The sequence below is a fragment of the Galeopterus variegatus genome, unplaced genomic scaffold (genome assembly GCF_000696425.1).
Source record: "Galeopterus variegatus unplaced genomic scaffold, G_variegatus-3.0.2 Scaffold7463, whole genome shotgun sequence".
NCBI lineage: Eukaryota > Metazoa > Chordata > Mammalia > Dermoptera > Cynocephalidae > Galeopterus > Galeopterus variegatus.
The window spans coordinates 46627-62511 of NW_007733574.1; the positions used below are offsets into that span (position 1 = coordinate 46627).

The window sequence follows — 15885 nt, forward strand, 5'->3', positions numbered from 1 at the left end:
ACAGTATTACTATATAAAATCTAAAAATCCTTTAAATATACTTACCTGGAGCAAAAAGAAAACAGCATAACTAAACAGAGAAGGATGATGGACTAAATTTAAACTGTCTTTGTACTCTGCTACTCCAGCTTTTTCTAGGATTTTGGGGTCAATATGCATTCCTTTCTCAAAGGGTCTGGATGTCCAGAGGCAACCAACCATGGCTGTCAAATAGTAATTAAATTCTTGATAGATCTTGTTGCTGAAATTGAACTCTGATTTTGCCTAATGGGAAAGAAATAAAATTGTCATTATTACCTATTCTCCCTTTCCTTCTTATTCCCAACAGGCCACATATATCTATACTCAAATTTTAAACGATGGTGATTTAACATAGAATTTTATCATTTGTACCTTTTGTAGCAACTCATTTTTCTTCGCAGCAGTCAAATTTTGACGATATCTAACAGGAAGAACAAATAGAATAAAATATTTAATATGCCTTTAAATGTAATGCCTTTGAAATATAAGACAAAAATGTACATTTTAAATGGAAATATATGGAAATGTGCACATAAATATCCAGTTGTCTAGTTAAGGTTTTTATCCTTTTGTGGTACATTCTCCTCAAAGAATAGAAATTAATAGAGGCTCAAAACTGAGCTGTACATTTAAGATGTGCACTTGACTCAAAAAAGGAAAAAACAATGAAAGAAATGCCATTAATGTTCGCTATTAACAGTTTCTCATAATTGGCAATAACTCCCCTTATCTCCCAGAAAATGTTCTTTTGACCAGAAAAGCTACATACACTTAAACCAGTTGTCAGCCAATGACTAATTTTTCTTTAAGACTCAGCATTTAGAATAAACAATGCTGAGTGCAACAGTAACAATGCACAACAGATCCTTATCTATAAGTTTTTTTTTTTATTCCATATCCCCTACAGTGGGGGATTTACAAGCGACACTGTTTTCATAGCCCCATACTGGAAGGTCATGCCCAAAAGAAAGCCATGTTTCCTATTTCCAAAGGTCCTGGCAGAAAATTAATAGGAATTTTTAATGTATTATAGTTGAAAGATGAAGACAGAATTATGATGTACTAATTCATAAAATGGTAAAAAGGCTTTGTTACCTGTGCATAATATAACAAAGCTGGTTCAGGATACTGGCATCCAGGCTAAGGAGTGCAGGAAAGAAGATCCCAGGAGGAAACAATATTACCAATGGGAGGTCATAATTTATATGTATGTCACATACCTTTTGGGAAGAATGATAACATTAGTATATGGATTATTCCCCAGAATTCCTCAACCAAGTTCACCCAAAGAATCATCAGTATAAGACAAGCAATAATAACATTAGGTTTGGACCTGCCCAATTCCTAAATAGCATAGACAGCCACGAGTCTGTTTAAAATATACCATTGTCCATGCAGGGCTGGGGAAAAAATAAAATAAAATAAAATATACCTCACCAAACATCAACCTTATCATAGAGAATTATTTCTACAAGACCATTATTAAAATCTTTCATTTTTTCTGGGGAGAGGTCTTAGAGTTGGGGGGCAAGATAGAGGAAGGGAGCATTTCTTTTTTCTTAAATCTCATAAATACCTATTTATCAGATTAGTTAGCTGTCAACCTGGAAAACAAAGGAGCATGCTTCTAAGAAAATATGTGACACAAGACAACTAGGTATTAGTAAAGGGAGGAAGCCAGGAAAAGTGAGATTATAATGGGTACTTCATGGATATTAGTTCTGTACAGGTCAAATACTACAAAACAATGGAAAAGTACTAGGTACCGAGAGAAATAAGGGCAGTTGAAAGGTAGAAGTGGAGATCTGAAGAAACACTAAGATATTTTTGGGTTTTGCCAGGGGCTGGGGATGTACAATGGATAAATAAAAAATGATGCTAAAAACAGACATCTGTCTAGGGCCAGCATTATTACAGGTCAATGTCTACTAAAGTGGTACCTGGACCAAAAAAAAAAATGCATTTGTTTTTCCACTATTTTATGAAAGTCAGTTACTCAAGTGAGAATACAATCATTAACTTCAAAATGTGATGTTGTTTTAACTATGCTAATAAGATCACAGCCCACCTTAATGGTTACACCTAAAATTTAAATAATAGACCAGTAAAATGGATAGCCATTCCCAAAATCTAAATAGGGAAAATGGAATGTGTACTACCTTCTCATAGAAATCCAAAATAAAGTGCAGCAAGAAAGTACTGTTGCTCTCCAAGCGCACTGCAGCCGTGGAGAGCCACCCTACATAGTGAATCAGTTTAGACACAGAGTTCATGGATTCACCCAAAGTTGTCTCTCTGCAATAAGAAACAAGAACATTCAGATCCAGAGTAGCAAAAGAACTCACAATTTCCTAGCTAAAGCTGGATAATATATAACAAAAAGTTGATAGAGATTTCAAAAATTGTCAGTGCTCCAATGTATAATTCACCTTTTTAAAAATCATAATGATTAATCATAAAATTACACTTAGCCCTCTAGGGAACCATTAAGATCAAGTCACAGAACATCCTCAGCAACCAGATTCTACTAGTAAATACCAGGAAAATAAAGGATTAAGCTCCAGACAGACTTTATTTTTACAGAGAATGTTTTATCTCTATAACATTCTTTAGATAACGTTACCAATGTCCAGGGATCACAGTAGTCAGCATATTAATTTCTAGCCATTGATAAGCACTGAACTCTAACACTCCTCAATTAAGGAAATCCTTGAGTGAAAGACACACAAAAACCACTAGAAGAAGGATATTCCTTTAACAATTAAGGGGAAAAAAGAGTTCATGACAAAGTGACATGAAAAATTCAGAATAAAATCCAAAAATGAAAAAAACGATAAACTAGAAAAAAGAACTAATTAATCCCAACCAAACCTCAAGTGGTTTAAAAGGATAAACATTAAAATGACCACGGGAATTGTTTCCTATGATACCAGTAATACTGCAACACACTAATTGAAACCTACAGTACATAATCAAAACCCAGTTTTGCCTGAATTGCTGAGCTAAAATACCGTTAAAAATATTTTCACTGGAATTCAATTCAATCCTAAAACTGAATTAGCAAAATTTTTGGCATCTTTCAGTCTTCTAGTAAAAGCCAGATCTGGATATTTTATATTCTTCCCAAATCAATGAACCACAGATGGGTATAATTAGTTCAATCCATCCATACGCTCACCCCTGTCCTTTAATCCACTGTTAAGTGGATTAAGAAAAGACCTACAAATGTGAATTCATAGCTTTACCCTCCTACCTAGGTAGTCAACAATGTTTATGCACAAGGAAAAAGGAATAATATATATAGACTTAGAGCCTGAGAGATGATTGACTCTGCCACTACCCACCACCATAAAGGTTCAGTGCCAGAGTAAGCAGGGAAGGACTGGAAGACCATTCAAATAGGCGAGCATCCATATAGTTTTGCAAGTAGCCAGCTGACTATATCTTAACTATGATTTTTGGCAGCACTTGGCAAATATGTCTGAAATAATTTGAAACAACGGTGATTGCTCAGAACAGCCTCTTTTGAAGTGTTTCTCTATTGGCATTTTGAATGAAACAATTCACTGTTAGGACTACCTTCTACTCTCCACCTGCTGCAGCAAGTTTGGCATCCCTAGCTCCCACCTACTGCTGCTGATGGTAGCATCCTCTTCCTAGTCATTGCAACAACCAGAAATGCCCCAAGGAGAACTACTGCTGAGAATTGTTTTCTACCCTTCTCTTCTTGTGATCTATAACTACAACTTATTCCCTTTTTTTTTTTGTTTGTTTTTTTTTTTGTCTTTTTCCGTGTCCGGCAACGGATCACAACCCTCAGTGTCGCCCCCGTACCGGACCGGGACCAGCAACGGGATCGCAGCCCTCGGTGTTGCTCCCGCGCCTCGCTCAGCCAGTGAGCGGGAACCGGTCTGTATGTGGGATCCGAACCCTCGGCGGGAGCGCGCCGCCACGCTTCCCAAGAGGTGCACTACAGCAGTGCGCCACCGGGCCGGCCCAACTTATTCCCTTTTTGACAGTTATATGGCATATGGCCATATGATGGAAATATGGCATTACATCCATATCTCCAAAATAAAAGAAATTATTGAGAACATAAGGGCTATACTATATGTCAAATACTACCATGACAAGCAAAGTTATCTACATGTATGTCCATTTATTTAAGAATTTTAGAAAACACAGCTCCTTTTTAAATGCTCTCACCTAATTTATGACACTAATAAAAGAATCCTAGGATTTTTGAAAAGATAATATAGAAATCGTAAGGCACTTGGGCCGGCCTGGTGGCGCACTCGGTAGAGCGCGGCGCTTGGGAGTGCAGTGGCGCTCCCGCCGAGGGTTCGGATCCCATATAGAGACCAGTCCGCTCACTGGTTGAGCGCGGTGCGGGCGCAACACCGAGGGTTGCGATCCTGTTACCGGTCATGAAAAAAAGACAAAAAGGAAAAAAAAAAAAAAGAAATCGTAAGGCACCCATTTCAGAGGTGCCTGAAACTTACACTGCAAGTTGGCCAAAGATTATAGATGCAAACGTACTGGAAGAGGTTAAATATTTAGGTAGAATTTCTTTATAATAGTGGTTCTCAAACTGTAGCTTGCACCAGAATAAAGGAAGTATAAAAACAGATTACCAGGCCCCACCTCCACAGTTTAATTCAGTAGATCTAGGGCAGGGCCTGAGAATTTGCATCTCTAACAAGTTCCCAGGTAATCCTGATGCTGGGCCAAGGACCACACTTTGAGAAGCACAGCTTTATAAGATGCTTTCACTACCCCATTTCCTTCTAAAAGTGATAAGACATACATGGAAACATTGCAATAATGAATATGAAAAAAACGATTTTGCAGGCTACCCTCAAGGAGCTCCCATTCTCCATTCTCCTACCAAAGTAGGAGATCACTATAGGGATAAGCACTGATGAAGGAAATAATCAAAATGAAGCAGGTTTTCCAAAACTCACTGCCTTGGGACAAGTCTCATGAACTCGGTGTTGACATCTTGCTCTTAAGATAAACAATGTATGTGGTTAACACTGCTGATTTATTGATTAATGTATAACCTGCTGGTTTTGAATAAGCCATTTAGATATTTTTAAGAATAACTGAAGCATGAAGTTTCTGCTTCAGGTTGCACATGTTCGCTTTTGGTTCCCATGCTATAATCAGTGACCAATGACTGTGAATCTTGTATTCCATGAGAAAAGGACAATTGTACTTGAAACTTTCCCCCTTCCTTTTGAAACTCCCTATAAAATGCCTTTGCTTGTAGTAGACTTTGGAGCATTTTCCAACTCTGTTGGCTTGTGTTTCCTGAGTTGATCCTTAAGCTGGGCTTTCGATAAGCCTTTAAAAAATTATTTTTGCCTCAACAGCCTTAATTTCACGCCACAGAACATGTGAGAAAATGAGTTAAGGCTAATCTTTGAACCAAGCTTAGCACCAGCTATTTGCAAAATGAGCTAAAGGGAATTTGAACACTGATTAGATATTTGAAAATATTAAAACTATTAATTCGTTAGGTATTATAATGGTATCACTTTTAACAGTTGAAATGGTGTCTGGGGGCCGGCCCGTGGCTCACTCGGGAGAGTGCGGTGCTGATAACACCAAGGCCCCGGGTTCGGATCCTATATAGGGGTGGCTGGTTGCTCACTGGGTGAGCGTGGTGCTGACAACACCAAGTCAAGGGTTAAGATCCCCTTACCGGTCATCTTTTAATAAAAAAAAAAAAAACGAAATGGTGTCTGGGTTTTGCTAAAAAATAACCGAGGAGGAAGGTGAAGATGAAAAAAGGTTAACCTTGAGTTGATAACTGTTGAAGCTGGATGATGGGTACATAGGAGTAATACTGTACTATTTTCTACTTATGATTATGTTTGTAATTTTCTATAATATAAAGTTTTTAAAATGCTAAAAAATAATATGCTGATAATAGAATATAAGAGAAGCCAAATATTTCAGGTAGAAAGAGTCAAAACAACTTGATTATGCAGTTCCTTGAAATTCAGTCTTTTACTTTCACCTTGAGGATAAAGCATACATTTAACGAAAATTCAATGCTCTTTCTAACTACAAAGTCAAGATAAATTGATGTATATATAACTAAAATATATCAGAGGAACATAAAAGAAAGTTGTACAGCAAAATCGCTATAGATATTTTTTAGCCATCATCAAAATTGGCTTTACATAAAATAATACATTTTATACAGTGAGTTAAGCTAATGCAAGTCAAAGTTGCAAATTCTTTTTTTTTTTTTTTTCCTTTTTGTCTTTTTTACTGACCAGTAGCAGGATCGCAACCCTCAGTGTCACGCCCGTACCGGGGACCGGCAACGGGATCGCAACCCTCGGTGTTGCGCCCGCACCACACTCAGCCAGTGAGCGGGAACTGGTCTCCACATGGGATCCGAACCCTCAGCGGGAGCGCCGCCGCGCTCCCAAGCGGTGCACTCTCCAGTGCGCCACCGGGCCGGCCCCAAAGTTGCAAATTCTAATCTCAGCTCTCCAGTGTTTTGCGGTGTAAACTCTTGCAAGCCACTTAGAGGTTAACAGGAACTTGGAGAATTAGCCTTTCTCTCAGGACTGTGAAGAAGAATGAAAAGTAATGAAAAAAAAAATCTTTCAGAAAAGTACTACTAAGCATTTACATGAAAAAATTAGGTCTTGGGCCGGCCCGGTGGCGCACTGGATAGTGCGCCGCTTGGGAAGCGCGGCGGCGCTCCCGTCCGAGGGTTCGGATCCCACATGCAGACCAGCTGCCGCTCACTGGCTGAGCGAGGCACGGGAGCAACACCGAGGCTTGCGATCCCGTTGCCGCTCCCTGGTCCGGTGCGGGGGCAACACTGAGGGTTGCGATCCGTTGCCGGACACGGAAAAAAGACAAAAGACAAAAAAAAAAAAAAAAGAAAAAATTAGGTCTCATGCCACACTATAATACTCCATATGGAAACATTTTTGTACAGACCACCTCTTGTGGAGGACTGTAAGATAACTCACAAGGGACTCCTGATCACAGGTTTCCTGTGGACGTCCATAGAAAGCCACAACAGCCAGTTCTGCAGTAGTTCCTTTAGACTCTGAAGAACACTACACTGAGGGGGCAAAACAAAAATCATTCATGAAATCATTCAGATATAATAGTGTTCAGCACAAATAGAGGCTTAGAGGTAGTCGAAGATGACCACATCCAAGATGACCACATCCAATTTAGAACCCAATAGCTGCTGCTCCAACATGATCTGACTCCAGGAGACAGATAAATGCCAAGTACAAGTTTATTTTGCCATTTTCCCTACAAGAAACATACCTTAACAGGACTGTCCCAACTTAACAACCTAGGAACAGACTTTTTCTCTAAATTACCTTCATTTATAACAAATATTACATCAAATAAAAACATCATTCTTATTGTCCCCTCTCAGAGATCCTTTGAAGTTGCTACAGATATGAGCTACCAACCCTTTATACCTGTGGTCTACAACTTTTACTCCCTTTTTTTGAAGGTTATAAAAATGCATCTTATCTTCTGTGACTTTGGAAAGCAATTCCAGTTTTTCCTTTCTTAGGCTTTGTCTTAATTTCCTAGGGCCTTATTCACATACAAAAAATATAGTTATGACAGAAATTTACCCAGAGCATTTATGATGATAAACCATAATATCTACAAATTTGAAAGCAATCCATACATTCCAAAATATTTCTTAAACATCCTTAATAAATAATGGCCTAGTTATTATTTGAGCATTTCCAGTAATAGGGTGCTCACTGCTACTTAATAGAGCAATTGAATTAATTTTTTTTTAGAAATTGACATCTAACATACAGGTTAGAAATACCTTTGACTTGAAAGCAACCCTGGCGTCATCTTAAACAATCTCCTACTTTGGTGTCAACCAGGGAACTTTATCATTTGAAAAGATATTCAATATTACAATGTTATAGTTAGAAAACAAAAACCTTTAATTCCCCTCCCACCAATCCTAACCCACCCTGCCCCCATATTAAAAGAAGGGGGACATGAGTTAAGAAAAAAAAAAATTGAGAAGCACCGGCTCTACCCTATGTGTGCACTTTTTCTACATAAATATCCCCAGTAGACAGCTATTAAATTTCTGCCTGACCTACTCCACTGTCAGGAAATACCTCTGAAAGTCCTTTATTCCATTTTGAGTCTGCTCTACCTATTATAAGATACTGCCCTATATCTAATTCTTCCTCTTGTAGCCATGCAGAGATCTTCTCCTTCCATGTGACGATCTTTCAAATATTTGAAGGGAACACGAAAAATCTTAGTCTTTTTTCCTCCAGGCAAAATTTCCTAGTTCCTATGCTATCTCAAGCTAGAAAACTTGAAGTCATCTTGCATTCTTTGTGCTTTATTTCCAATCAACAAATCCAATCAATTTTTCACTTCAAAATGCCCAATTCCACTACATCTACCATAGACCAGGCCTTCACATCTTGGAGATCACACTATCCTTCTAGCTATGTTGGTCTCATCAACAAAACCCTAATTCTTTCTCCAGAGTTGCTAGACTCTTGTTTTTTAAGCACTCCATCCATTATATCCTTCTTCTTTCCATGAACTTGCAGCATAAATCTCTTTAGCAAAGGAATAGCAGGATGTGTCAAGATAATAAAAACACTCAAATCCTTTCCTTTCATCCAGTAATCTCACTCCTGGAAATGTATGCCAAGAAAGTTGTTTAGGGAAAAAATAATATTATGAAGATGCTCAAGACAGTTATCTATTCCTACAAAAGAAACAAAGTAGAAATAGTAATAGAGAAAGTATTAAATAAATTATGGTACTATGGTGCCACTAAATTATAACTGGTGCCACTATTAATATTAGGAAGACTATGTGGAAACACGGAAATTGTTTTCAATATTAATTTTGTATAATGATTTTTAAATTTATGTCCATTATGTTTGCAACTATATAGAAAAGTATAATAAGGACAAAAATTGGAAAATTGGAAAATTATCATTCTGAAACAAAAATAGTAATGTTACAATGAATTTGTGGGGCTTTACCCATGCAACATTCTTCAATGAAAAGAAGTTCTTTGCTGACAGGCACACCGATCAGTCACAAAAAGCACTGAAATGTGAAAATACTATAGTAGTTTTTAATTCATTTATTAGACAAAGCTGGGTAATCAAGCTATACAATAACAAGGCAATAATTAGCTAATATAGGCCTCAGAAACTAATTGAATTTTTAGCTAATTCTACCACTTCTCACATTCCTCCCCAAATGTAAGCCCCTTTAGTCTGCAATCTATACTTCTCCGTGCTTCTTATCCTCTTTCATTGATTCCATCCTTCCCAAATTTCTCAATTTCTCAACAGTACCTAGAACTTCTATTCCACAGTAACCTAAATCTATACCGTCTACAAAGCATGCATTCTGTTTTCTTACCCTACTCATATCCTGGCTCTCCCTCACCACCCAATCAGGACACTGTTTCCTCTCAACACATTTCCATATCCTACTTCAACATCTAGAGGTAAGCACTGCCTTAGCTCCCCACTGCTAATGTAAGAACGGAATATAAGCCCCTTCTTTGAGAAAGTAAATATAAAATCAGAAATGAATCCTACTTTAAGAAAGAAATCAGATTTAATTAAAAAGATACTATAAAGAAATCAAATGAATCTCCTACTTAATCAGGTGCCAAAGAAAAAACTGCCTTGCTTTGGAATACTTAAAAATATTTTGTGAGCTACAAAACCTCATTAGCCGAACTACTAATAGCTGAATTTGTGAGGCTTAGATCAAAGACACCCATTTCAAATTGCATTTTGCTAGTCGGTTTTTCTCATGAGTTTGACCATCCCTTGGTTTTCTGAACACAACACAAAAGCTGTCTATCATCAACAGTATTTCCAAACTATTACTCCTCCTTTCTTGTGTAAAAAACCCTTTCTCCTTTGATTTTCATATTATCCAACTACACTGCCCTTTACCTTTTATTTTTCCATATTTCTGCTATCTATCTCCTGGAAACTCATCCACATTCACTGAAGACCTTAGCCCTCTCTGCTTCATGTCCTGCCATCAACATCTCAGTTATGTTATTGTCCATGAAGATGATCCACCCAGTACTTCAGGTTCACAGTTCCTTGATTTCAAATCAAATATCCTCACCTTCACTCTACCATGCTTACCTTGTCCCACAACCATACACTAGACTGTCACTACCTGAAGTGAATCACCACTACAATGTACTACTAACCTTTCTTGTTATAATTTCCTATTTTTACAGCTTTCTCACACCCTCAACTCCAACTACAGTTACTCTTGCTCTTCAACATCAGAGGCATTCAAGCCCTTGATTCTTTCCTTTTTAATCTCTATTTTCAGACTTATCAACCTTTTCCTGGCTTTACACTATCTAGTCTAGACTACGCTGTCAATTGTTCTCAACTCTCTTGCATGTCATTTGATCAGCAAAATCCAAACTAATATCATCTCATAACTTGCTTTCTTTTCTCCTATATCTAAGCTGAAGAAAAACACACATCTATACAGATGGCAACAGTCCAAATTTATGGTCTCCAACTTTAGCTGGGCCCTTAGTGAAGCTTAATAATCCTTTTACTTGTCTGACCAGCTCTTCCTCTCTCCCATTTTTGCTCAGTGGTTGTCCTGAGCACATAACATCCTCCTGAAGCCTCCTACTTAATTCTATCCTGTACAACATACTTCCTATTTTGAGAAATTTAACATTTTTAAGTACAAACTATTTCAATTTCTTGTCTTTTCTTCCAACTGTGCAAATATATCTACATATCCACCTATCCATACGTCATTCCCCCAGTCTCAGAGGACAAGTGGTGCCTCCCAACCCTTTACCATCCATTCAAGCAAATCCTTCTACCTAGTCTTAATCCAATACCTTCATGTTTCTTCTGGACCCTAAACCATAAGTTATCCCCCATCTTTCCTCCATTTTCAACCTCTCCCTCTTCTTAACTGGCTCCTTCCACTCTATCTATAAACACTCTTAGATTTCTATCATTTTGGGGGCAAAAAAAACACCTTCCCTTAATTCGAAGTCCCACTATCTCACTATAGCTATCTCTCTCTCCCCCTCTTCTTTCTAGCCAAACTTTTTGAAACATATACTTACTGTCCTGACTTCTTCACTTCTCATTTGTTTCTCAACCCCCACAATCTAGCTTCTACCCCTGCACTCCACTGAAACTACTCACAGAGTTAAAACCTCTGCATTGTCAATTCCAAAAGAAGCTTTTTTGTCCTTTTCTTTTTAAACTTCCCTGGGATGTCTGACAACACTATTCTTCACTGTTTCTTGGTATCCTGTATTCCCTTTGTTTCCTTGGCACTATTCTCCTGGTTTTCATACCTCTCACAATTCCTTCTCAAATTTCCTTCAGACTTGCCTTCTTTTCTGCCTAAGAATTAAATACTGAATATTCCCCTGAGTTCTGTCTTTGGCCTACTGTCTGTTTCCCATTCTTCCTCCTTCTCTCTCACTACCCCCACCCCCCCTACTCTCAAATATATGTATGTGTTTATAAATGTATATATGCATATTAGGTTGAACCATAGGAAACTGCCAATCATCAACTATCTTTGACCTACAAAAACGGCAATTTCCCATGGTCGAACCTAATGTTTATACGTAGTTCTTTAGATTGATGGAATAAGAAATAAAGAATAACTCAATTAGAAAATTGGGAGAGAATCATAAAAAACTACAATGAAGTCCCTCAAAATTTATTAGCAGGGAGAACTGGTGTGTATTGTCATGTGAATAATGATACCGGTCAGGTAGTAAAAGTTACAAATAATATAAACAAACTTCAAATCCAAGTTAACATGATAGGTAATTAATAAAGTGCCATTCGATTATGACAAACACTAACCAGGATAACATATTTTTCCTGTAAATGTGGCAAACAGTGATTTAAGGTAGAAAAAAAGTTGTGAAAGAAACATTACTTATATTGTCACTCTTTTGGAATAAGAGTAATCAATCTATAAGAAAGTGGCTCTTAAACTCATTCAGGTAGAACTCCTAGAAGTCATAATGGTCTTTTTAGAGACCACACCAGAAAAGTAACACATTTAACTTTACCATATAAGTATAGAACAAATTTATTACCAGAAAATGACTATAATATAAATATATGATATGAACATTGCAGAAAATGCTTGCTTTGATAAATACTACATTACCAGTGTCAAGAAAGCTGTCTAGTACATAGTGGGTACTCAATAAATATTTGTGAAATGAACAAGTGCATCTACAAAAATATAAACCATAACAATCAAACTAAGTATGGTTAATTATCTCCCAGTTTCTTTTTATTAATATGCATTTGCCATTTGTTCATTCACTTTGTCATTTTCAGGAAAACTGTATATGACAAAACCTTAAAAACAGAAAATTCTATGCATTAACTTGGAGTTGAGTGATGCAGTTCCTCAAAGCTTAGGTCTGCGAGAATACTGTTAGAAAACCACTGCTGTAATGTCAGTTTGGAATCATGTATACTGGCAATAAAATATTTCCTATTGAATCTAAGCAAGACAGGTTTTGTTTTGTTTTTTTACCTTGAAATAAATGGTTGATGTAAAAAAGAGCTGTGCTAGATGATCAAAAAGAAGTGGCTTCACCTCTAGAAATTAAAAAAAATAATTATTCAAAAATCCTTTAAATTCATATTATATTGAATTAAATGACTCCAAGTTTTCATGATACATACCAGAGAAGTTACTAAAAGGAATCCAGCTCACAAGCTGAAGGAACTGTGACTGACAACAGAAACCATCCCAGAGAGGAAGGCACTTATATAGGAATGCTTCACAGGAATAAAACCCCTCCTGTAACACAAGTGAATAGTAAAACCTGACATAGAACTCTCCAGTCATAATTACTCTTTAAACAACCAGTTTATTTTGTGCTATAGTTGTTTCACTCAGACTAATTTTTTGTCATCAATATAAAAAAAGCCTTGGGTTAGGTGCCAGACTTCCTCATAAAAACAAAGAGATAATTAGTATTTGGATAAATTACCATCTTTATCAATATAGCTCTAAAACACCACAAAACTTCATCAGTTGGAAAGAAGGTAAAAAGTTATAAAATATTTTTAAAGATAAATGAAATTTATTATTTTGGGGTAGATGCAGTAATTTGAAAAGTCAATAAAATGTATATAATGTTACATAATGGGTCTAGAATTTCATTAGAGGTCACAGACCAAGTCTAAACTCTGAGCAGTTCCATCTGGAGATGCCCAAGTGTCTAGGTAGCTTACATATTCACCAGAGTGAGGATTCAGGGCTTCCTTTTTTAACTTTGTCACCCTCCTTGAGCCTTAAACAGTGGCGTGCACCAGGACTCTGTATTAGACCTTCTTTTCATGACATCTCTGGACAATCTCATCCATATCATAGCTAAAACCACCAGCTTTATCATGAGTAGTCCTAAATCTATATCACTAGCCCAAATCTCATTCCTGAGCTCTACACTCATTATCTTACTGCCTACCAGATATGACCTCTTAGATGTCCCATAGGCAACTTTTAAATCAAACTTATCTTTCCTTCCAAGCCTGCTCCTACTCTATTCCTTTCCTCAGTGAATGCTATCCATCCTCCCAAGCAGGAAACCTAAAAGTCAACCTAGATTCCTCCTTTTATCCTCATTACTATCTTCCACACCCAACTTCCAATTAAATGGTTTCACACCAAATCCTTAAGATTTATTTAACAAACATTTATTAAGCCTCTCTTTTGTACTAGGTGACAAGCTAAACACGTGTACGTCAAGAAAAGTTAGAGATGGTTTTTGCCTGCTGGGAGCTTGTAATGTGTGGAAAAATAAATGCTAAAAGTGCCATGATAGAAGTAAGTACAGGGAACTATGGGAGCATTTACAACAAGGAGCTAACCCAGACTAGGGTGATAAGTGAAGACCCTAATGATGCTGATACCGGAGTTGCAGCTTAAAATACAATTCAGGGTTACCCTGGCTAAATAGTCCATTGGCTGGAACATATTTGACACTCAAAAAACATTTGTTGATTGTAAGAACACAAGTAGTGACCTTATGGGATTTACTTTATTGGCTAATTCAATTAATTGAATGCATTCAATTATATCTTCGGTTTGTTCTCTTTAAGGCCTTTCCCTTTTATTTATAAAATTTAACATACTCTTCAAATCTAATAGTGCAAAGAGAAAAGTTAGTCAAACTCAGCTCTATTTATAATGAGTTTCAAATTAAGCAAATATTGTTTACAAAAGATGTCAGGTACTAAAGAAAAGGTTTTCAATGGACATCTAAATAAATTTTAGTAAAAGTGACTGTGTAGAAAGCAAGTGGAATCTTACTTGTAAGAAGCACTCAGCTCTGATGATACTGTCCAGAAAGTTGCTAAATTCTTTTCCATGTTCATAATTATTCATCTTGTACCAAATACATTCTAGAGCAGAAATAGAAAACATAAGCATGTCATTGTACGACAATAAAAACTGCACAAAACAATGATCACTACTCTAAAGTGACAAATAAAAAAGTCAGTAAGTCTCATACACCATAGCCAACTCACACTGTAGATTGGAACAGGTATGTGAAAGTGATAGTGAGATGCTCCTCAACAACTTGGTAATATAGGGGGAGCTTATAGTGAACAAATAAACTGGTAAAATTCACATATAATAAATGTGATGACCAGGCTGGCCAATTAGCTTAGTTGGTTAGAGCATGGTGCTGATAACACCAAGGTCCAAGGTTCAATCCCTATACAGGCCAGCCACCAAAAAAAAAAAAAAAAAAAAGTGATTACCTTTATGTCACATAGTAATCCAAGAGAATATAAATGTATGAAATAAAAGTTTGGGAATATCCTATATTTCAGTTAGGGTGAGCTGGGTATAATCTAAGAGTGGTAGGAATTTAGTAAGTGAAAATCTAATAAACCATATCATATCCTATCTAAAGAAAGACTCTGAGTAGAAGAGGAAAGTTAGCCTAGAACCAACTAAAACCAATTTTAAAAACTTGAAGAGTGAGGACTTGCTTATCCAGGAAAGATGCACTCAATCTTGTCAACAGAAATACTATCTCTAGAGAAATATACCCCCTTGGAGGAATAAAATGACCAAGCTTTATTATGGCCTCGATGAAAGACTCCTCGCTGCCCTTTCCTTTAGTTCTATAATTCAGAAATCTTCTAATGACAAATTTGGCTCCCACATATGCTGATAGAAGAGATGGGATATTCTAGTTGGCATACATGAGCATTTTGGACACTGGAAAAAAATTACTTCTATTATAAAATAATAAGTTGACATTCTGGCTCATATATTAGTCTCCTCTGAGTTTGAATGCATTAATCTGATGACTCTGGGGGCTTACAGCAAGTTTCTGGACACAAAAAGATGAAGAGGCCTTGGACTGTGACGGTTATCAAAGTAGAGCCAAGCCAGAGATTTTGGGCAGCCATCCAGCAGTGTTTCCTTAATAACACTCCTCCTTTCTTACTGCCTTAAAATTACAACAACGAAAGCATTCATGCCTTGAATATATGATTACCAGAGAAATAATTACAACACCAGAAGGTTCCTCTTGCCTAGAATTTGGCACCCTTATAAAACTTTGTAAACTTGTTCCATCCTCATTCATCCAATGCTTTTAAATATCAATTCTTACCTTCTTGTAATGTTTGACTCAACCAGTAATAGAGCCTCAGTAAGACTAACTCATCTTTGACACAATTAATATAGTGAAGTAGCAGAGAGTTGCTCAGCACTGAGCCCATCTGAGAAGGGAGCTACAATGACAGAAAAATCAGTCAACACCAAGTACATGAAAAG

At 36.9% G+C, this 15885-nt stretch overlaps 1 protein-coding gene across 1 annotated transcript in view; it reads right to left on the reverse strand.

The window, feature by feature from the left end:
• The window catches only part of CENPI (centromere protein I), a 61717-nt gene that overhangs the window by 15786 nt on the left and 30046 nt on the right, over positions 1-15885 (reverse strand). The window contains exons 10-18 of the mRNA XM_008591982.1: positions 15722-15842; positions 14401-14492; positions 12768-12885; positions 12616-12680; positions 7023-7117; positions 2181-2316; positions 1117-1241; positions 394-442; positions 46-264 (exon numbers count right to left, since the gene is read on the reverse strand). Of these exons, the coding sequence (XP_008590204.1) occupies positions 46-264; positions 394-442; positions 1117-1241; positions 2181-2316; positions 7023-7117; positions 12616-12680; positions 12768-12885; positions 14401-14492; positions 15722-15842 (1020 nt within the window). The remainder of the gene's footprint in view (positions 1-45; positions 265-393; positions 443-1116; positions 1242-2180; positions 2317-7022; positions 7118-12615; positions 12681-12767; positions 12886-14400; positions 14493-15721; positions 15843-15885) is intronic.